This window comes from Eubalaena glacialis, chromosome 8 (assembly GCF_028564815.1).
Source record: "Eubalaena glacialis isolate mEubGla1 chromosome 8, mEubGla1.1.hap2.+ XY, whole genome shotgun sequence".
Lineage (NCBI taxonomy): Eukaryota > Metazoa > Chordata > Mammalia > Artiodactyla > Balaenidae > Eubalaena > Eubalaena glacialis.
In genome coordinates this window covers 116,772,021-116,794,597 of record NC_083723.1, presented here as the reverse complement: position 1 = coordinate 116,794,597, position 22,577 = coordinate 116,772,021, and the positions used below count along the sequence as shown (strand labels likewise).

The following is a 22,577-nucleotide window of genomic DNA, read 5'->3' as shown; positions in this document are numbered from 1 at the left end:
TTATACTGAGGAAAAAAAGAAGGCAGAAGAAAAGTCTAGGGAAATCTCCTAAAAATGTCTAGTAGACAAGTAAATGGAACAGTTATAAGCTCATGAGGGAAGAATTATTGTTACAGATGAGACTGCTGATAAAGTGTGCATAGAAAACCTGGCAACAAAACTCCATAGAAAATGGAGTTTTTAAAGGGATAGCAGATGAGATAGAACTCATAAAGGAGACAGGAAAAAAAGAAGTATGACTTTTTTCCAATTAGAACAGGTAGAAAATAAAAGAAATTGGGTTCTTTGTATCTGAACTGTCACCAGGTCCTGTGGATTCTTCTGTGGAAATAATCGAGGTTTATGAGTTAGGAAGACAAAGCACATGAGGAAGGCTTCAACCTGATTCTCAGGCAGACTTTTACACCACACTTGCAGCCCTTGATTAAGTATTTTTGTGCCTAGAGTACACTGGCTCCTAGGAGGGTCCTCCCTGCAGGGCAGTCAGGGTTATTTCCCAATGCCTTGAGAGAAAAGGGAATCTCCAAGCTCCTAGCTTTGGTTCTATGCTGGACAGCAGGCAAATGTTTTGGAATTCAGTACATCCAGAAAATGAAGCAAGTCTATCTGTTCCTGCAGGTTAAGATTGATCTCGGTAGAGATCCAAGTGTCGGGCCATAGATGAAAGATAACTTTTATGGATCACAGTCTCTGGTACTTGAATTTCACCTTCTGAGTCAGATTTAATGGTGATTAAATTTGCTTAGAATGAAGTTTTAGAAAACAAGGTAGTTTGTTTTTGGTATAAATGCAACCAACTACAGAGCTAAACAGTAGGACTTGGAAGGACTGGGATGGGACGGGGCTGGCAGGATAAAGGTGACATCAGCAGGAACAGAATGGTCGGGGATGTTGCAAGGTGGGTGGAGGCAGAGGCCAAAGGACCATTAAAAGCCACACTGTGGATGCGCTAATAAGAAATGCTTTTATTGCAAATCATGATGGTGTTCCCAAATGCTCAGGTTCATTCTCCTGGGAGGACAGTATTGGGCTAGCCCCACTAGAATAGATAAAGAGGGTCAGTAGGCAGGGGAGGTAGGTTCAGTCTAGCTTGTGGTTTCGGAGTCATCCCATGGCCTGGGGACACTGACCCAGCGTGGCCCTAAGTTCAGACTGAGGCTCACACAGCATAGAATGACCTCTAAGGATCCCACATCCCACATCTAGGAAGACTCTGTGCCCTTATGAGCAAAGGTACCCGTCTTTCTGTGTAGAGAGCAGGTGGCCAGGAAGCACTGTGCAAATACTGCTGGCACAGAAGTAAAGGGCTGTCTGGTTGGGGGTGGCGGGCTCTAGGAAGAGGGAGAACTTCGCCTGCTCCTTACGAGAGACATTGTACCCATCGGAGACATCTCCTTTGTTAATATCGTTGACACCGTGGGAGTAGTAGATCAGCCGGAGCCCCAGTCCTGGGTCTTGTCGATACCAGTACATAGACTCATGACCCTTAGTCTGAGAACATTCCAGTACAGTGCTCTTTCCTGTGTTTGCGATCCTATTCCTTGGAGTCTGGGTAATACCAGCATCCATCGAGCCTGTGAGGAAACAAGACAAAAACTGGAGACAGAACCTAGGAAGGGTCCTTGCCACAGTCTTCAGGGAGAAGCTTTGGCCACGACCCGGAAAATTTAAGGCAGGGATTCCCCATGTTTCCTAAACCCACCTGTTCCCAGGAGACAAAAGACCACACAGCAGAGGAGCATGGAGACCATGGTGACGAGAGGCAGGAAGAAGATGGTCTTAGCTTTGAGTGTTGGGGGAACAGGACACGGAAATAGGAAATTGCAGGGATTCAGTCAGTGATGTCATTGTCCCTCCCAACTTAGTGGGTTTTGGAGAAAGATGCAGCCACACCCCTTCCCACCACATCCCCCAAGGGTCTAACCTTCTTCACTCCCTTACTCCTTAGGCAGGTGGTGTTTTAGCTTAGTGTACATACATCAGCAGATGCTGAAACCCTTACTCCCTCCTCTTCTCTTCATGCTGCTTCTCTGCCATCTATCAGAGAGCAGTCTCTCTCCCTCTTCTCAGACCTTATCTATTTAAGTCATTCAAGGAAGTATCATCCTCCCAATTGGCTAGGCCACAGAGAAAATTGAGAATGCTCTCAAATAAAAGGAGTCCAGTCTCATTGGAAGGTTGTGACACTGTCAAATTTCTATTTTTTCTGCACTTATTTATTTATTTTTCTAACTCAGGTCTAGATAAGCTATGCAATTTGAACATATGCACTGCAAAGTTTGAGATTTTTTTTTAAAAGAAGGGCAACACTATAACTTTGTTCTAAATTGACACTGTTCTTTAATGGCTGCTGCCTTTTTGGTCAATGTTTTCAAGATGCAGATCTTTACTGAAAGTATTGGCTCATTGCAGGAAGATATTCATTTAATGTGTGTATGGATTTCAAAGAAATATTAACACCTTCACTCATATCTTGAATTAACTGTAAGTGGTTCCTTAAAGACAGGTAATTTTAGCATAACATAAATTGTTCCTGATTTTAGGAGGAAAGTGTTCGGTATTTCAAGGCAACAAATTACAAATAATAACACAGTTAAACAACAATGGCATGAAACCCTTTGTGATGTAATAAGCAAACATTGTTTGCCACTTGTGCTTGTCCTGGCTCCACCCCATCCGTGGATACACCATGGCATCCCACACCAATCAATCCTGCTGCACCTCACATTGGGAAAGCCTTTTAAAAAATATTTTTCCTTTTGATTATGAAAATTTCTAACATACTCCAAGTAGATGTAATCGTATAATAAGCTTCCATGTCCCCACATTACCTGGCTTCAGTAATTACCAACTCATGGCCTCTCTCGTTTATCCCCACTTGGCTTCTCTCTCTCCTGTGTTATTTTGCAGAGTTCCTGATTTATTTAGGAGCACCCAAGCGCATTTTCAGCCAGTGCATCATTCCATATGATACAGTCCAGTGTTCTCTCCCTTCTCTCTCTTTCTGGTAGAGGTCTCCATTAATCATACCAATAGAACGGTGAATTTATTCCAGTAAATCGCTTATCCTGGGGTTCAATGAACACAAACAGGGTAATTAAAATAAAGATTATCATCTTGGGTTTGTCCTTAATGGTAAAATATAATTGCACTCATTTGCAATTCTTAAATGTACTGTTTTGCTGCCCCCTGCTGTAGGCAGTGATTTGAGCAGAAGAGAGATTTGAGAGCTGAATATAACCTATCATTGGGGGGTCACAACAGTTGAGAGAACAGAGGACTCAGGTCCAGTGGAGTCCTACAGGAGCAGTTTGGAGATGCATGGCAAGGAGAGAAGAAGCAGAAATCATCTGGGCGCAGAATCTATGCCTGAGGAGGAGTGAGAGACTATTATCAGAGGAATGAATGGAAGAGACACCTATTGGATGGGAATGGAATGGAAAAAGACACTTATTTGTGGGCAACCAAGAGGGTCCTTGATGGCATGGACCAATATTCCCCCTACTCTGGGTAGCTCGCATGGCTCTCAAGTCTTTCTTATAACCCACTTTTCCTCCGACTTATCTTCAGACCTCTCAGAGCACAGACCTCTCATTCTCACCCACACGCCGAGCTCTTTGCCAGCTGTGTGCTGTGTATTCATGGATGTGATCCTCAGAACGCTGAAAACACTCTTATTGGGGAATTACTGATCTGTATAACAAACATCCTCTGGCACAAAGGATGCCAAAGGAGAAACGACTTTTTACTACTGGTTACTGCTTTCTGTGTCATAAGAAATTTTTGCCTACCTTCAACTCACAAAGGTGTTTTCCTCTAGAAGATTTGTAGTTTAGCCATTACACTTAGGCCTATCATCCACCTCAAACTGATTTTTGTTTATGATATGAGGTATCAGTAAAGTTCATTTCCTTCCATGTGCTCATCCATTTCTTTCAACTTTATTTGTTGAGAAAATTGCTACCTTAATGCATTGAAATTTTCAATCCATAAACAGATATCTTTCCATTTTCAATATTTTCTTTAGTTTCCCTTTGTGACATTTTGTAGTTTTTCATTGAACATCATTTGCTAAATGTGTTTGTTATTGATACTATTGTATATGGAATTGTTTCCTGAAGGTTATTTTTCAGTTGTTTGCAACTCGTATAAAGACACTTGATTTTTTAATATTGACCTTGTATCTTGTGATCTTTCTAAATTCACTAATTATTTCTAGTTGTGGTTCATTGATTCCTATATAAATAATCATGTAATCTGATAATTTCACCTCTTCCTTTATAATATTTAGGACTTTTATTTCATTTTTGCTTGGCCCTATGATACTGGTTAAGACCTCCGGTATAATGTTGAAGAAAAGTAGTGAGAGAAACATCATGCCTTGTTCCCTATTATAGGAGGAAAGTGTCCAATATTCACCATTAAATAGGATGTGAGTTGTAAATTTTTCACTGATAATCTCTACCAGATTGAAAAAGCTCTCTTCTATTACCAGTTTGCTGTGAGTGTTCATTTTGAAAGAGTACTGGATTTTGTCAAATGTTTTCTCAGCATCTATTGAGATGGTCAAATGATTATTCTTCATTATTTTGCTAATATGATGACCTACATTGATGTTTGAATGCTAACCCATTGTTTCTCTTGCAATAAATCCACTTGGTCATGATGCATTACCACTATATATGTATAAACACATACACACGTGCATACATACATATACACATATTCATTTGGATTGGGTTTGTTAATATATTGGGAAGAATTTTTTTCATCTGTGGTCATAAAGGATATTGTTCTGTAATATCTTTGTCAGATTTTGGCATTAGGGTTTTGCTGGCTTTATATAATGACTTATGAAGTGCTTCTTCCTCTTTTGTCTTCTAAAAAAAATTAGGTAAAGTTGACATTGTTTTTTTCCTTAAATGTTTGATAGAATTCACCAGTAAAGGAATCTGGATTTGTAGTTCCTTTGAGGGAATGTTTTTGATAAAGAATTCAATTTCCTACATATCAGGTTCTTCATATTTCTAATTTCATGTTGAGTCAGTTTGGTAAATTGTGTTTTTCAAACAATCTCACTTAATCTAAGTTGTAGAATTTTTTGGCATATACTTATTTATGATATTCTATCACTTTAATGTCTGTTGTGTCCATATTTTCTTTTTTCATCATTGATATGGTAATTTGTGTTTTTTTCCTTTTTGTCTTGATTGTTATGGGCTAAACACTTTTGTCAGTTGATCAAATTATGATCATATTTTCCTCTAAATTCTTGAACATATTTTTATAATGGCTCCTAAAAATCCTTGTCTGAAGTTTCCAACATCTGTGTTATTTAGGGTTGGTTTCTATTGCCAGTTTTTTTCTATGTACAACTCATATTTTCCCATTTATTCCCATGTCTAATACTTTTTTTACTGCATGATTCAAATTGCAGATGCTACATTTTTGAGAGTCTAGATTTTCTTTTGCCTTTATTTAACAAGTGCTGCAATAATTTTCTCTAAAAGGCAGTTAATTTATTGGCAGACCAGGTAGATCCCTTTGAGGCTTGTTGAGCTTTGTTGGGGCAGTTCTAGAGTGGCTCTCACTCTAGGACTTGGGTAGCCCTTCTCCCGAGGTGTGACCCCCACCAGGGGTGCCAGGTGTTTTCCCAGGGTGTCAGCGAGGTCTCTCCACTCTGGCTGGTCAGGATCCGTGTCTCCCACGACTGTGTGATGCCAGAATCTCCATTTTTCTCACAGCTCCCCAGCAACTGCTCTCTGCCAGGACTTGGGGGAGGGGCGCGTTCTCTGTTATGCACCTGCTGTTACCATTTGACCGAAGACTAAAGGGGACTCCATGCAATGTTGGGAGCTCTGTTTCTGCCCAGCTCCCTTCTCTACAGCAGCTGACCCTGTAGTATCAGCCGCTTCCACAGCCCCGAGCTCTGGTCTCTCTCCCCGCCTCAGCCAGACCACTATGCTCTGCCTGGTCCCCACGTGCTTGTGCCTCAGTCCAGAAACGGTACTAAGGCAGAGACTTGTATGTTTCCTCTTCTAAGGGATGACACCCCTCTGCTGCTTGCTGTCTAATGTCTGAAAACTGTTGCTTTAAAACTTTTGTCAGGTTTTATAGTGGCTTAAGGATGTAGGACAAGTAAGTAACAACTATCCATTTTGACCCAAAGCCAAATTCCCAAGTTATCCTTATTATAATTATAGAATTACTATAATGCTTACTGCGTTTTTAAGGTTCTTGATCTCTATGGTCAAACTGACACCATTACAAGGAGTTTATAAGTCTAACCCTCTGGCTGGGCTCCTGATCAAACTGGATAACATAAGTCATTTTTTTAAAAAAATTATTTATTTATTTATTTTTGGCTGTGTTGGGTCTCCGTTTCTGTGCGAGGGCTTTCTCCAGTTGCGGCAAGCGGGGGTGGGGGGTGGGGGGGGGGCCACTCTTCATCGCGGTGCGCGGGCTTCTCACTGTCGCGGCCTCTCTCGTTGCGGAGCACAGGCTCCAGACGCGCAGGCTCAGTAGTTGTGGCTCACGGGTCTAGTTGCTCCGCGGCATGTGGGATCTTCCCAGACCAGGGCTCGAACCCGTGTCCCCTGCATCGGCAGGCAGATTCTCAACCACTGCGCCACCAGGGAAGCCCTCTTTCATATTTTAATACTTATGTGCAGGTGCATAACTAAACAAAATGGTGTTTACTGTTGCATGCTTTTAAACTTTATATAAACGAGACATTGCTGTACATGTGTTCCCCAATGTAATTTTTCACTCAGATTTGTGAAGTTCAATCATGTTGATGTTTAGTTTTAGTTCATTCATTTTTGTTACTGTATAATTTCTTCATAGCCATATACCATCATTTATTTATTTTTCTCTTGATGTACATTTAGGTATTTTTTAGCTGTTTTTTTCTTTTTTTGTTTGTTTTGGCTGTTACAGGTAACGTTACACTGAATATTCTAATACATGTGTCCTAGTTTTCACATATGAAAGATTTTTCTCAGGGGTGTAACTGCTAGGTAATGAGTACACACATCTTAAACTTTAATAGAGAATGCCAAATTGTTTTCCAAATTAGATCCACCAACTTACACTCTGTCTAGTGATTCAAGAGAGCTCTTGTTGATATGTTGCCTTTCCTTGTTATTGTCTTTTTTGCTGTAGTCATTCTTGTGTGCGTATATTTCACTGGAGTCTTAATTTACATGTCCCTGATCATAATGAAGTTTACCGATGCTTGCATGTTTAATGACCAAATAAATTTCTGCTTTTGTGAGGTGCTTCTCTATGTTTTTTATCCATTTTCTATTGTTATCTTTTTTGTATTAATTTGTAGAAAAATTTACAGTAACTTGTAGGTGTCCTTTATGAATTCTATTCACCAGCCTTTCTTGGATATATAAATATAAATATGGCTATGGATATAAATACAGACATATAAATTATTCTCACTATGCAGCTATTTGTTCACTCTTGCATGGTTAACTCTGATGAATTAAGTATCTTAAATTTGATATAGTCATTTCAATCAATTTGTTCATTAATGATTAAGGAGATTACAAATTATTTCCCTGCCTTGAGACCATGAAGATATGCTCCTATCCTAAAAGCTCTGTGATTTTACTACATTTATGCTCTTAATACAGCTGGAATTGATTTTGGCTATTGTGAAATAACTGTCCAGTTTCATTTTCCTTCATACATACAAACCCAATGTTACCATCACCAATTTGTTGAAAAATTTGTTCTTTGACTTCTATAGTACCATCTCTGTGTGTATATGTATCACTGTCCCTATGCTAAACTACCTTTATTATTGTGGTTTTATAATAATTCTTGACATTTGTTAGAGATCTCCCACTTGGTTCTTCTACTACAAGAATGTCTTAGCTATTCATTGCCCTTTGCAGCATAATATAAATTTTAGATTTAACCTAGCAAGTTCTATCAAAACCTATTGGGATTTTGATTGGATTCTGTTGTTTTAAAAACACTGAATCTATCCAACCTAAAACATAGGATCTCTTCACTTATTTAAGCCTTCTGTAATGGCTGTCAATAAGGCTTTATATATATATGTAGATATATATTTTTTTTTCATGGAGGCATTTCATTGCTTTTCTTCAATTTATTCTTAAGTCATGGATATTTGATATCTTTATTTAATTTTCTAAATCTGTTGCTTGTATATAGGTATTTATGTCTGGAATATCATTCATGTATATACTTAAGAACAATATATATAGTTCTGTATATGTATATATATATCCCATGAAATATACCTGGTTGGGAAAAATATTTGTGTACCTAATCACTCCGCCCTTTTTGGCACCATTTATTTCATACATATCCTCAGATTCTTCCTGTGGCATCAGCCATTGGTAGACAGACTCACACTCCATTTACAGAGGCTTCCCATTTCCTGCTTTGGTGGTTCGCTGGAATCTTACCTCTGTCTCGTGTCTTTCTAAAGATATCTTGAAGAAACTACAATGTAAAAGCTCTTATTGTCCAGAATAAGCTAATATATTCATACCAGCTTCCCCTTTTCAGACCAGCTACCCAAGAAGTGTTTGTGGCTTTTTCTGCTGGGATTACCGTTTTTTTTGTTTTTTACAAATAGCAACATTAGACAACCCAAAGCTCGTACTGTACTCTCTCTTAATTCCCTCTTTTTTTTTTATATATTCCATACCTTGGTTAATCCCTACACAGTCCACTTCTGTCTTCTTTTATCTCCTTAAAGAACCAGAATACCACAGTCTATATTTCCAACTATATTATCTCTACATAAGTCTATATTTTGGGTGGACTTTTCTGGCCCCGTAGTTTAAGCCTTTATACACTGAGTTCTGCAGAATCTATATCCCTAGCCCAGCTCTATTTATGTCTGTATATACAATTGCCTACTTCCAGTTTTTATCGCATTATCCAATAAACAATTCAAACCCTACTATCCCAAATGGGAATTGCTACTGATAACATGGTCCCATTTTATTTGAAGTTGTGGCTTTGTAAGGAACCAAAATCATACAGAGACCATTGAAAAATTATATTGATGGCCTATCTGCTGATGACAACTGAATATTTCTCTCAAGTTTCAGCTCCCTTTCTTGAGTAACAGCTTATAAGACACTTCTTTACTTACACCCATGAAACCGGAAACTCGACCTGTTCAGAAACTCCATCCTGTCAACTCTCTCAAAATTGTTCTATTGGATAAAATTAATATCCGTTGACTATATTTTCTCTTCTATAATTTTTTGCAAAGTATGACCTACTTTAATATGAATGTCCTACTCACAATCAGATGCATTTGGTGAAGCTCAAATTCTCTTAGCTTTCTCTGATCCAACCAGACAGAACTGGCTTGTCTTCCCCAGAGCCCCCAAAGAACTTCTGATTATAGTATTATATGGTATTATGTTGTGATATGATATATGCTATTACAGTGTATTATATTCAAATCCATTATAATTACTTTCTTACTAGTCTGTTAGCTCCTTAGATAAATTATCTGTTTTCTATTCAATTTTTTACCCTTTGTATTTGGAAAAGTAGCGGGACTTAGGAAAATGTCAAGAAGAAATATAGATAAGTGTACAAGGAGTGATGAAAAAACCAGATGCCCGAGGAGCAAAGTGTATCCTCTGGGTCTATTCTCGTGAGTTCTTTTTTTTTTTTTTAATGTGTTTATTTTATTTATTTATTTTTGGCTGTGTTGGGTCTTCATTGCTGCACTCGGGCTTTCTCTAGTTGCGGCGAGCAGGGGCTACTCTTCGTTGAGGTGTGCAGGCTTCTCATTGCAGTGGCTTTTCTTGTTGTGGAGCACGGGCTCTAGGTGCGTTGGCTTCAGTAGTTGTGGCACGTGGGCTCAGTAGTTGTGGCTCGCGGGCTCTAGAGCGCAGGCTCAGTAGTTGTGGCACATGGGCTTAGTTGCTCTGTGGCATGTGGGATCTTCCTGGACCAGGGCTTGAACCTGTGTCCCCTGCACTGGCAGGCGGATTCTTAACCACTGCGCCACCAGGGAAGCCCCTCTCGTGAGTTCTTGATTAAGAATTCTGGGAGTGCAAGGAAGGGACGTTGTTAAAAATTTTAGAGAAAGGCTATATTGGGAGCTGCAGGGCTGGAGCGGGTTTGTGCACAGGTGGGGTGTGGCCGTGCTCCACTGTGACGCTACCAGCACAGAGGTACAAGGCTGTTTGGTTGGTGTGAGCCGCCTTCACAGTGAGAGGAAACAGCCCCTTCTCCTCTCGAGAGACACTGTAGCCTTCAGATATGTCTCCTCTCTGAACATCCTTTTCAACCGTAGAGTAGTAAATCAGCCTCAGACCCTGCCCTGCGTCCTGCCGGTACCAGTACATGGCGTTGTAGCTCAGATCCTGTTTACACTCCAGGGTCACATCCCGTCCAGCCTCAGCGAGCAGGAATCTCATTTGGTAGATTTCAGCATCCATGGGTCCTGTGGGGTAAAGACACAAACATCCAGAAGGTAGCCTGACACTATCGTGAGAAGAGGGGGCTGGAGTGGGGATCTGCACATACAGGATCGGATTTTACTGTCTGGGTGTTGGGCTCACCTGCTGCCAGAAGACAAAGGGCCACGTAGCAGAAGGTCCAGCTACCCATGGCAAGGACTAGGTATTTGTAAAGCTCCAGACACAGACTCTGAGAGAGGCCAAGGGAAGGGGCTGGGATCTAGGGCTCCCCCTGGCTCAATATGCAGAATTGGTAATTGCTATAAGGTGACTGACTGTCACAGCTGATTTTGCACATGGGGAACTAAGGCTAAGAGAGATCAAGACACTTGCATCTTCTCTTCTGCCTAACAGAGCTCTTTATATCCCTTCTAAATGGACAAGTGCCCACATGGTGAGGATACTGAATCCCCCATTTCCTGGTCAAAGTCACACTCAGACTGCCATGTGCCTGTGCACTCATTGTGATGAAAACTAGGAAAGGAAATGCCTACAATTTTCAGAGTCTATTGCCTGTCTATCAACTGCTCTGTTTACCACCAAACTGCCAACACAAGAAGAGGTTCAAATGTTGTTTTATAAAATAGAGCCAATTCTCTCTGTCCTCTGTATTTATTATAATTGGTACAGTAGAGATGGTATAGCGGCTACTCCAGCAATTTTAGCAATAACAAAGGGCCCTAAACCCACCCTCTCCCTATGGAGGTGGATTAGAGCAGGGATTTGGGAGACAGCCTCGGCTTGAGTTCTGGCCCTGCCAAGTAGCAGCTGTGTAACCCTGGGCAAGTCTCTTAACCTCCCTTTAATTTGGTTTTCTCATCTGTAAAATGGGTATAATGAGTATCTACTTCAAAAGTTATTGTGAATATTATATAAATATAGAATTTAGAACAGCTCTTAACACAGAAAAAGCACAATATTTGTGTTTGCTATTATTACTTTCTGGACCTGTTATTTAATCCAGAGGATTTAGGAAGTTAATACTATGTCAAGGGAATTCATATATTTACTGACATAGGATTGTGCAAGCTAAAAAAACTATCATTCCCCAGCACTGAACTGAAACTTATACAATGAGTTGTGATGTTCATTGCATAACATCATTTCTTCTCAAGAATCTTAGATAAATAAAAATACAATCATAGATTATTTCTTATCACCTGTTGTTATGTTGGTAGATAAATGTTTTATTTTTATTTCTGGGGTCATCTGTAATAAAAGACACTTTTATGATGAAACTTGGTTGGAGTCTGGTGGCTCAGACACTGTTGCTTCCACTTTCTGGAAGAAAGGTGTCTGTGTGTGTGTGTGTGTGTGTGTGAGAGAGAGAGAGAGAGAGAGAGGAAATGATGTAATGATTGAGAATGAGAATCATTAGAAAGTGCAGCCCTGGGGTAGAACTCTGAGAAAGAATGCTGGCTGACAGGTTGCTTCCAACCATTGGGTGCAGGCTTGAGGCTGTCAATCACATCTGCAAAATTGAGGATCTCACTCCTCACACATGGACCCCTTTGGTAATTCGGTAAATCCTAAGGATCCATTCTCAGAATAATGTTTTAAACTCACAAAATAGAATACATAGTAATACAAAGGACACCAATTATTTTGAAATGCAGTTATCACAGTATTTTAAATGAAATTTATGATATTAATATATATACACATATTAGTGTATTTATGATATTAATATATACACACCTTTAAAATTCATTTAATAAAATATATCCTGGTGAGTCTGAAAACTGCCATGATTTCCAGTAGTGAGTACTGCGAGTAATGACATAGAGTAATGACATTACTCTGTGTAATGTGATATGAAAATACCTGGGACTTTCATATCAACTGTAATCTATATCAAGTGTAATAACATGCAAATAAGTTTATGCAAATATGTGCACATACCTGTGATTTCTTTTACTGACTTTGTCACAGGTTCTACTAACATTGCTATGGTTATTTACCCATCATGAACTAAATGCTGTATTTTTAGTTACAGATTAGTGAAAATACAGATACATTTTTCCCAGTCTAATTCATGGATTACTGAATGCTGTCATTGCACCCCTTGGAGGTCCATGGGTCTCAGGTTAGAAATTTCTGCTCTAGAAGAGAATATTCTTTGTGCTGAAATACATGGATGGGAAGCATTAGGAAGTTCACGTATCCTCAGAAAGATTTTGTCTACAGTGCAAGTTCAGATTTGTTAAATGTGTTCTGTTTTTAAATATTAAACCGCTTTTTAGACTGATGTACAAACCTAAGGTATGACAAGAACAGGACTTACTATGATTGTGTTCTAGTCCTGGGAATATGATTCAATTTCTATATGTATCTTCCTATAGACCACCTTTATTATCAGTTACCTTCATCACCACTGTTGTCCTCATCATCTTTGTTATCATGATGTATGTGTGATTCTTCAGGGGCATTATTGGAATAGAGAATGACAGGGACACAGTGTGGCACAGATAGATTTTCTTGCATGAAACAGTGAGGTTTATTCTCAGAAACCCTGTAACCAGAAAGAATATCCCCTAAATGGAGTAGTAAAAAGATTTGCAAAGAATATACTTTAAAATCATCCCTTGCAATAGCATGTGTACTAATTCTGAGACACTTTAGATCCCAGTTCTGTCTTGTTGACAGAATTTTAGACACTTCTAGTGGATTTAAGATCCTTGTTGCATTCGTTGTTAAGTAGTGTCATGTTTCAGAGGTAGCTCAAAGGAGTAAATAATAAAAAAGTTTATGTTGTTACAAACTTTTTCCCATATTGCAAAAGATTTCACAGCCTGCTCCATTTCCATGCCTCTAATACAGTTATTTCATATCTGGAATGCTTATATATTTCCAAGAGAAACCCTGAAAGGATAAACCAAGAAATTAATAAAAATGGTTACCTAGAAAGGCAATGAAGAAATAGGGTAGAGACGACAAGTTGAAAACAAGAGCAAGAAGAGGCATTTTCATCCGAGTATATGGCTAATCATATTAAAAGCAAGCAATCTAAACGATCCAATCAAAATAAGGAGATTTTTAATCTGGATACTGAAAGCTAAGGAACATTGGATTCATTTGGTAGCAGGACGAGGAGAAAGTTGTAGGACTAGAAACCTGGATGAAAAGGTCCATGGGAAGAACAAGAAGAGAACTCACAGACGGACCCCCAAAGCTGCTACACCCAAATGTTCTCTGTAAGTCATGTGCTTCACTGTCAAATATTCCCCTTACTTATTCTTAACTCAATTGTTTATTTCCGTAAGGAAACAGTAAGTCTTCTTATAGTGTACATTGCAGAAGTTTCATAACTTTTTCAATATGTTTGAATCAGTCACTTTTACTTAAAAGCAGAGCGGTACTGACAGTTGGTCACACAGAAAATGAGGCTGGTGTTGTGACCTCAGGTACAGATGCTGGTGAACACTAACTTCTGGAGAAGATATTTTTATATAATATACTGAGGTTGAGACATCAGTTGAGAAATGTAAAGACTAAATGGAAGTGGGCTAATGTGAAGTCTTGGCAGAAAATATTTTAATCAATAAATTCCTTGTGAGTATTAAAATGTACATTCATAATACATTTCTTAAAGTAAATTTAGGAAAAACTTAGGAAAAAGTCAACAAAATATATGTAAGACATGTTCAATAAAAAATACAGAACAGGGCTTCCCTGGTGGTGCAGTGGTTAAGAATCCACCTGCCAATGCAGGGGACACAGGTTTGAGCCCTTGTCCGGGAAGATCCCACATGCCGTGGAGCAACTAAGCCCGTGCGCCACAACTACTGAGCCTGTGCTCTAGAGCCTGCGAGCCACAACTACTGAGCCCACGTGACACAACTACTGAAGCCCGCGTACCTAGAGCCCGTGCTCCGCAACAAGAGAAGCCACCGCAATGAGAAGCCTGCGCACCTCAACGAAGAGTAGCCCCTGCTCGCCGCAACTAGAGAAAGCCCGCGTGCAGCAACGAGGACCCAATGCAGCCAAAAACAAACAAACAAATAAATAAACAAACAAATAAATAAAAAATACAGAGCAATGCTGAGACAATTTAAAGACCTCAATAAAATAGCATGGGGGGATTTTGGGGGGAGGGGAAAATATTCTGTATCTTGACCACCATGCTGGTTACATGGGTCTAAAACTTTATCAAATGTATTGAAATATATGCTTAAAATGGGTGCACTCTATTGTGAGTATGTTATGCCTGAAAATTCCTTTTAAAACTTGTGTAATTCTAGTATTCAGGACTGAGAGAGTTGCTGAGCTTCTTGCTAAGTTGCTCTGGCAGGGACAGCTGTGAGAAGCGGCCGTGAACCCCTAAGGACTCTCTGGGTCTGGATCGATGAAATTTGCTGAGCCAGGTGATCAGGGGCCCCACGAAAGACAGGTGACTTGCTGATTATCCTTAACCCTGAAGGCACAGCTTTGCCAGGTGAAAAGCATAGAACTAGATTTTAAAATATTGTTAGAAACCCATCAAGCTTATATCCTGTGTCTTTCCTTTGCCAGATACCCTGCAAACGGGGGAATCTGAGCCCTCTTTACAGCTGCCTTCCCCTTCCTTCTGTTTATGTTTCCACCAGCTGTTTTAAACATCCCTTTCTGCTCACCCAGAGTTACCATTTACAGATTTTTCCTTCTGGTTCATGCTCTTTCAAGGTGGGTTTCCGTTAGTTCCTGCCCTCCTAATATACCACTTATTTCCTGAGCTGGGTCCGTGATGAGTTTGTGTTCTAAGGAGAGATAACGTGCAGCACTGTGGATTGGCTGCTGGCACAGAAATACAGTGCTGAGTCCCCTGCCTCAGTGGACTTGACTTCCAGGCTGCAGGGTGAGTTTGGGGGGCAGTGAGCTGAAAATCGCTGTTTGAACACATCTGTATCATCCACGATGTCTTCGTTCTGTAAGTAAACCAAAAACTCGAACCCTTCTTCTAGCTTCTTACGATACCAGTAAACATAACTATGTCCTTTTCTGGGGACACAATGCATCTTTGCTTTCTGTTCTTTTCCTTTGACCAGATGTCCAGGGCTCTGGGTGACCTTAGTGTCCATGCAGCCTGTGAGGAAAGACACAGAAAGTTCAGAAAAAGCTCAGGAAGGAGCCTGGATTTGCAGCCACAGGAGAAAGTTCTGAGGCTGGAATCCAGCAACTTCGCAACATGACCTTACCTGCTCCCCAGAGAAAAAGGGCCACACAGCACAGCAGGCTGAGGCACATGGTTGGCTCAGGGGAAAAGCAGGGCAGGTGGCTTTTTCTCTAAGGCTCCTCATCCCCCATCAGCAACCTCCTTGTGACGTGGTCGCTTCCCACGGTCATCATGGTCCCCATGTACCTGAGACTCTAACATGACATAGGCTGGGAGGGCAGGGAAAGCTGGTGAAACAACTAGGGTGAATTTCAAACTGTTTTTATTCTCTTTTTCCTGATTCTGCTCTTTCATTATTTAAATAAAATCACACATCATTAATTTATCTGCTTTTTAAATTTGTCAGTTTGTCTCCTCCCCTCCTCCCTTCACTCTCAGGCAATGAACAGTACAGCTGGCTGTATGTCAATCATAGCTTCCACTGCACTTACAAAATCAGATAGCAACTATTTAAGTTAAAAAATTAAATGTTGAACTATACAAAACAATATGTACGATGATGATGCAATGCATCTAAGGAAACACAAAAAGGAATGATTTTGCCTGAACCAATCAGCTTAGGAGTTAGATTATCACTAAGGATTAATTCCCTGTGTTATTTTTCTAGATTTTTATTATTCTTTTTCCACCTCATCCAGGTAACCGTAAACTTGAAGTTTATACTTTTATTCACTTGCTTTCCATTACTGTTTTTAGAACTTATGTAAGAATCTGTAATTTATATATTATTTAATGTTGTATGTATTTGAAATTTATCTAAGGGGGATAATTCTGTTCATATTTTTTTCTGGGACATGTTCTTTTTTTATTCAACATTATGTCTATGATATTAATTCATGTTGTTGCATACAATTTTAGATAATTCAATTTCACTAATATGTAGGATTCCATTCTATTTGTCAGAATTTATTATCCATTGTGGAATTAATGCACACTGGTATGTTATTTTCCCTAGATTTTGCTACTGCAAATAGGACTGCATTGTTATATATTTATATATCTTATATATATATTTAAGATATATTTCTTTACATAATTAGGTGAAAGATTTTCTCTATACCTGGTAATGTAGAGATCAAGCATTAGGGTCACCATGTCAACCTAACATAATAAAACAAAATGCTTTCTAAACTATTTAACTCAAGTAAACATTCATGAGTGTTTTCAAATGTTCTAGATCTAGGACTCAATAGGCATGCAATATTTCTTGAATTTTGCCAGTCTAATAGGTTAAAATGGTATCACACTGTAGTTCACATTTTTATGATTGCTAAGGAGGCGGAACATAATGTTTGTATTTATAGGCCACTAGTGTTTTCTGTACACTACCTTTTCCTTAAATTTCTTTTTGGTTGATTAGCTATTACTTGTTTGTAACAGTTCGTTATATAGTCCGGGTACAAACTTTTTCATTTATTTGTGTTGTTAATATCTTTTCAATTTGTGACTTGTGTTTCAGTCTTTGTAATACTTTTTTGTTGATATTCCTTTTTTAGGAGAGTCTGTCATTCTTCTTTGTGAGGGTATGCATTCTTTAATTCTTTATAAGCAATGCTCCTATAGCCCAAGTTCATAAAGATATACTCCTATATTATTTACCAGACAGTTAACATTTTGAATGTTACATTTAAGCATTTAATACTTTTAGAATTTATTTTTGCTCGTGCTGTGAGAAAGAGTTTAAGTTATTCTTTCTTTCTGTGGACAGCAACTTGTCCCAGAAGACCTTATTATATATTGCATTTTTTCTCTACATACATGCAGTGATGGCTCTCTCATATAAAAATTGCCTATATATGCACGGGCCTATTTTTAATCCATTATTTTCCATTTGTCTATTAATTTTTACCTTTTTAATTATTCACTTTGTAATTCAATATTATCTTTCCTATTCTCTCCTTTTCCACTTAAATTTCAGCTTAATTTTGTCAAATTTCATGAAAATATCTTCTGTGATTTTGCTTGGTGATGCATTAAATAGATGATAGTGCAGAAATTGGAATACTTTTAGTATTGGTTTAACTTATTCATGATCATGGTATATGTCTTCACTTATTTCAGATTTTTAAAATGCTTTCCTCTAAAATTTAATAATTTTCTGAATTAAAGTCTCATTTACCTAATAGATTTGTTTTTATGTATTTTTTGTTATGTTAGTATTTGTAAATGGTCTCTCTCTTTAAAAAATATATTTTTAACAGTTGCTCATATATGGAAATAAACTGACTTTTTATATTTATGTTAAATTCAGTAAACTTATTAAATTTGTTGTTATTAATAATGCAATGCTTCTTTAGATTCCTTTGGTTCTTCTTCTAAATTTGCCATCTGTCTTTAATCACTTTTTTCCCTCTTTTTCTCATTCCCACCGTTTTTTCTTGTTCTACTGGCTGGGAATTCAGCACAATGTGGAATAGAAATGGTGGTGGCATTCATTTACTTACTTACCAATTACGTATGACTAGGACAACTGTAGGTACTGGATATGTGGTACATGCTATGGTGGTTACAAAGTGGAAAAATCGATCCTATTTTAAGGACGTATTAGCATCCAAGGATATCTGCAAATCATTCTCGCAACTGTTATTGAACGAGGTTCATTTTGCCCTAAGCACAGGGAGCCAAAATGTTGAGACTCTGATGTTTGCAACAAAGAAAGGGTTTATTCTCAAGGCAGCCAAGCAAGAGGATGGGAGAAAAGACCTCAAATCCACCTCCCAAAAGGCAAGGGGCACTGGGTATTTATAGGGTCATGAATGAAGAAGCAGGATGGTCCGACGTATGGGGAGCATGGGGCACTCGGGAAGCTTGGGGAAAGGTTATTGGGAAAAGGTGCATGAATCATCTTTCTGCACAGGTGTAACTAAACTAAAGCCTCTGCATGTTCATAACAGAAGTGCTTAGCAGGATCTGAGCATGGAGTCTTTGGTCCTCTGAGGTCAAAATGTCACCAAGCAGACGCTTGTGTATGCCTAGAAGGAGGGTCGCTGCTTCTAACCAGTCTTAACCAGTTCAGCTCAAACTAGACACAGCTGACTCTGGGCTCAGCTGAACTACCTGAAGTTTCCTGGAAAATAACTCAGGCAAACATCTTATTTAGGCTACGTGCCCCTTGGAGGCAAGTCTTAAAACAACCTTGATTAGCGAAGGCAGGTGCAATGGATTTGACTAATCATTACTCACGGTTCCAAACCACTACCTAAATGATCTCACCTGAGTTCCCTGAAGTATCTAACAAGTCTTCTCAGACGAAGGAAGGTCTGTGCCTGCCCTTTATGTTCAGATGTGCTTTACAGAAAGACCCACATCACCCCCTAGTGGTCAAAGGGGCACATTTCTCACATGCCCTCTGGTCTCTCAGCGCCTTCACCCCCTGCGTGGTGAGTGGGGAGTTGCTGGTTCCACACTGCGCATCCAGGTCCCCCAAGTATCAGAGCAGAACTAGGAGACACGCGGCCATCGATGCGGTGACCTGCTGGGGTACTGCAGAGATCTACTAGTATTTAGTTACGCAAGTAGTCGCTAATCCCATTGATTGGTATTATTGATCAGTATAATTAACCTTCTCAACCTCTTGCAGCCACATTCAAGGTGAGTGGGCTCCTGAGATCTCTAAGTTCTCTGCTCTTTTGTTTGTATATTCTATCATCAAGGGATCATATACACTTTCATTCTTCCAATTATGGAAATTGTCCTGAATTTTTACCTTCATCCAGGTCCTTTTTTTTGAGTCCCTGACTTGTACATACAACTGCTTTCTGCATATTTCTGCTCAGATTTCTGTCTCAAAGGCATCCCAATGTGAAGTGAATCATGATCTTCTTTCCACTGGGCCCTCCTAACCATCTGGCTGGTGGTCACAACCATCCTCCCTATATTTTGCCTCTTGTGTCTAATCAATTACCCCATCCTTTGATTTTATTTCCTAATTATGTTTTAAATCTCTCATTTCCCCGTATTTTAGCACCACCATCATTGTCCTAGCTTCATTATCGTCTGGCTGGGCAATGGCATTGGCTGACTCTATTCTCTGCTTCATCCTTTCCACACTGCCCATTGTTGTTTCACACTGTAGCCAGAATAATTAAAAACAAAACAAAACAGTGCACACACACACACACAGCAAGAACAACAAACAACAATTACTACAGAAGTCAATTACTTAAAACCTCAACGGCAGGGCAAGGAGTATATGAGAACTCTGTATCTTCTGCTCAGTTTTGCTGTGAACCTAAAACTGTGCTAAAAAATTGTCTATAAAAAAACCCTCAATGGCTCCTAGTAAATTTTACGTTAAATTCCACATCATATATGTTGAGGTTCCTCAATAATAACTTAGACTAAAATCTTTCTAAGGATATTTTCAAACATCTTTTGCCCCCTATGTAATGAGGAGAAAGTAATGTTTCTGGTAAAAGGACACACAAATCTTGATGTAAAGCATATAAGAATAATTTTTAGTGTTTTCGCTCATACCTTTCCCAAAGGGAGGATAATTTGATCGTCACCAGCAGTCAATTAGTCTTAGTCCGTTTTTGTTAGAAAAACAAAAGAATCTTAATTGATTTTTAAAAAATGGAACCAGAGAGAGAATTACAGATAAAAAAAACAGTAAGATATTTAGAGACTATTTGAAATTGACTCTTGATCACTCAAAAGTGTCCAATTGCTTTGCTTTCCGTGTTGCAGAATGGAAACACAGGGAAGCAGCCAATCAAATGATCACCTTCAGACACCTAATGCATATTATATACTGCAGCAATTGTGTTGAGAGTCTTGTAAACCAGTTCCAGAAATTATTTTTGTGAGATGTTGAATTTCAATGCCAGTTGACTCACAACCTTGCCAAACTCTTATGTGTAAAGTAGGGTATTGAGTAAGAAATGGACATTCAGAATGGTGATATCCAAGGATATGGAAGTCTTAAAGGCTCTTGACTCCCTCAAAGCCTCTGAAATTCTCCCCATGGCCTCTCTATTACTGGAGAACACTGTGCCTCTGTTGTGTGTGTGTGTGTGTGTATGTGTTGGGGAGGGGGAGATAAGAGTCTATCTCTTACTCCATCCATCACTGGCTCTCAGAGGCTAACTTGGTTTCAAATACAACATAGCCCAGAGAGTAGAATATAGACTCAGAGCACAAAGACAAAGCATTACACTTAAAAAACTTGCCACTTGTATCATGAAAAATTTGGAGGTAATGTAGGATTTTATTTTCATGATCCTATTTCAAGGAGGACAGGACACAAATTTGGACTGGGTTATATTCAGTACTACTATAATAGTAGTAGTACTACTACTATTATATTCAGTATACCATACTCCCCTAAAATAACACATGTGAGCGGCAGGCTGACTCTGACAGTCAGCTGGATTGGAAAAGGTAAGTTCGGATGCAGCATCCATCCATGCTAACTGACACTGGAATATGATCCTCTTACGCTTAATGTAGAGGAAGGAAATAAATGACAGCTTGAGATAGAGATGTTATCACTTTCTAACTATGTTTCATGCCAGAGCCTAAAATGCTCTTATCTTTTCCTTGCTGTTGGTGAAGGAAACAGTGAGATATTTAAAAAATATTTTACTAGTTCTCTAGGCTGGAAATGCTGACACAGCTGGGGGCTGCTACTAAAATAGGTCCCTGGTTTCAGTGGAAATGAACAAAGTCTGAGGGCAGGTGACTGAACTTACGTGGGGTATTTAATCACAGTAACAAATGGACATGGTCATCATGTAGATATAAAGTGGCAGCATGTCCATTGCTGAGTTGGTTCCCATTTTTTCTGTTCAGTCCCACCTGGTCAGGGACAAGGTCTTATCTTCATGTCTTCATTTTCGCACTTGGTGTCTAAGCACCAACTCCCTGGTTCTCACTATATAATGTCCTTCATCCTGCTCTTTCACAAACTGTAATCCCTTCAGTTATTTGTTTTATTTTTCTCTCCTTTTTGATCTCATAGACATAGGATTTGATTAGTCTTAGCCCTTGGCTCATAACACACAGGCATTGTTTATTGATGCATGTTATTTATTTATTTAAAAATATAGTGGGTACTTATGAAACATCTCCCCCACTCATCCAATGATATGCAAGGTAGACCTTGACAATATTTAAATATTTAAACTATGTGGTTTACCCCCATCCCATCTCCTGCCACTCCCCATCCAAGTCCCATATTAAACATCATCCTGAACTTGGGTCATCATCCTCCCTTGCCACTGTGTGTTGGTAAATGTTTGACAACCAGCTCTCTGGAGGAAAATACAACAAGCCCTGATTTGTGGTGTCTGCTGATTACTGTGGTGTAAGCATCCCTACTATGGCTGATTTCAAGCTATTAGCATGATGTCACTGACGTTAAAGTTGGGAAGGATGTGTACAATGGGCCCTCATGAGTTGGTAAAAGCCAGTTCCAGCAACAGCTGTTTCTTGCTTTACTTTTAATGTAATCTTTTTCTAATATATTTGAGGTTGTGAAAATTATTTTCTTGATTCAGTTGTTTTTAGCTTTATAAAAACTGTGTCATGCTTTACAAAATCTTACCAGGGTTAGTTTCTGTAGTTGGTATTATATTGCTAAGATAACCTATAACATTGCTCATCCCTGTAGTGCATTCATTTTGACTGACGTATATAGTTTTCCACCACATGGATATACCACAGTTTATTCATTCACTCTTGTCAATGCATATGTGCCTTGGTTGCATGTTTTGCTACTGTGAACAGTGCTGCTGAGAACAGATTTTTATTTATGTCATCTGATAAGCACATGCAGAAGCTTCCTTGATGTAGTGGATTTGTTGGGTCATGGAATAAAGGAATGACCAACTATATGAGATAATGCCAGTGTTTCCAAATTGTTTGCATCACTTATGCTCACAGCAGTAATCCTGTGGATCCAGACCCCCTCTAACAGTTTATATTTCTAAGCTTTTTATATTTTG

The 22,577-nt window shown here is 39.1% G+C and overlaps 1 protein-coding gene across 1 annotated transcript; it reads right to left on the bottom strand.

Annotated features, from left to right (window-relative positions):
• Positions 1-1,221: 1,221 nt before the first annotated feature.
• Positions 1,222-15,701, bottom strand: LOC133096661 (uncharacterized). The gene is made up of 4 exons (XM_061198273.1): positions 15,653-15,701; positions 15,227-15,540; positions 9,357-9,408; positions 1,222-1,574 (listed from the first exon to the last, which is right to left on the bottom strand). Exons 1-4 carry the CDS (start codon positions 15,699-15,701, stop codon positions 1,222-1,224), a joined length of 768 nt encoding a protein of 255 aa, XP_061054256.1.
• Between the last annotated feature and the right edge of the window lie 6,876 nt (positions 15,702-22,577).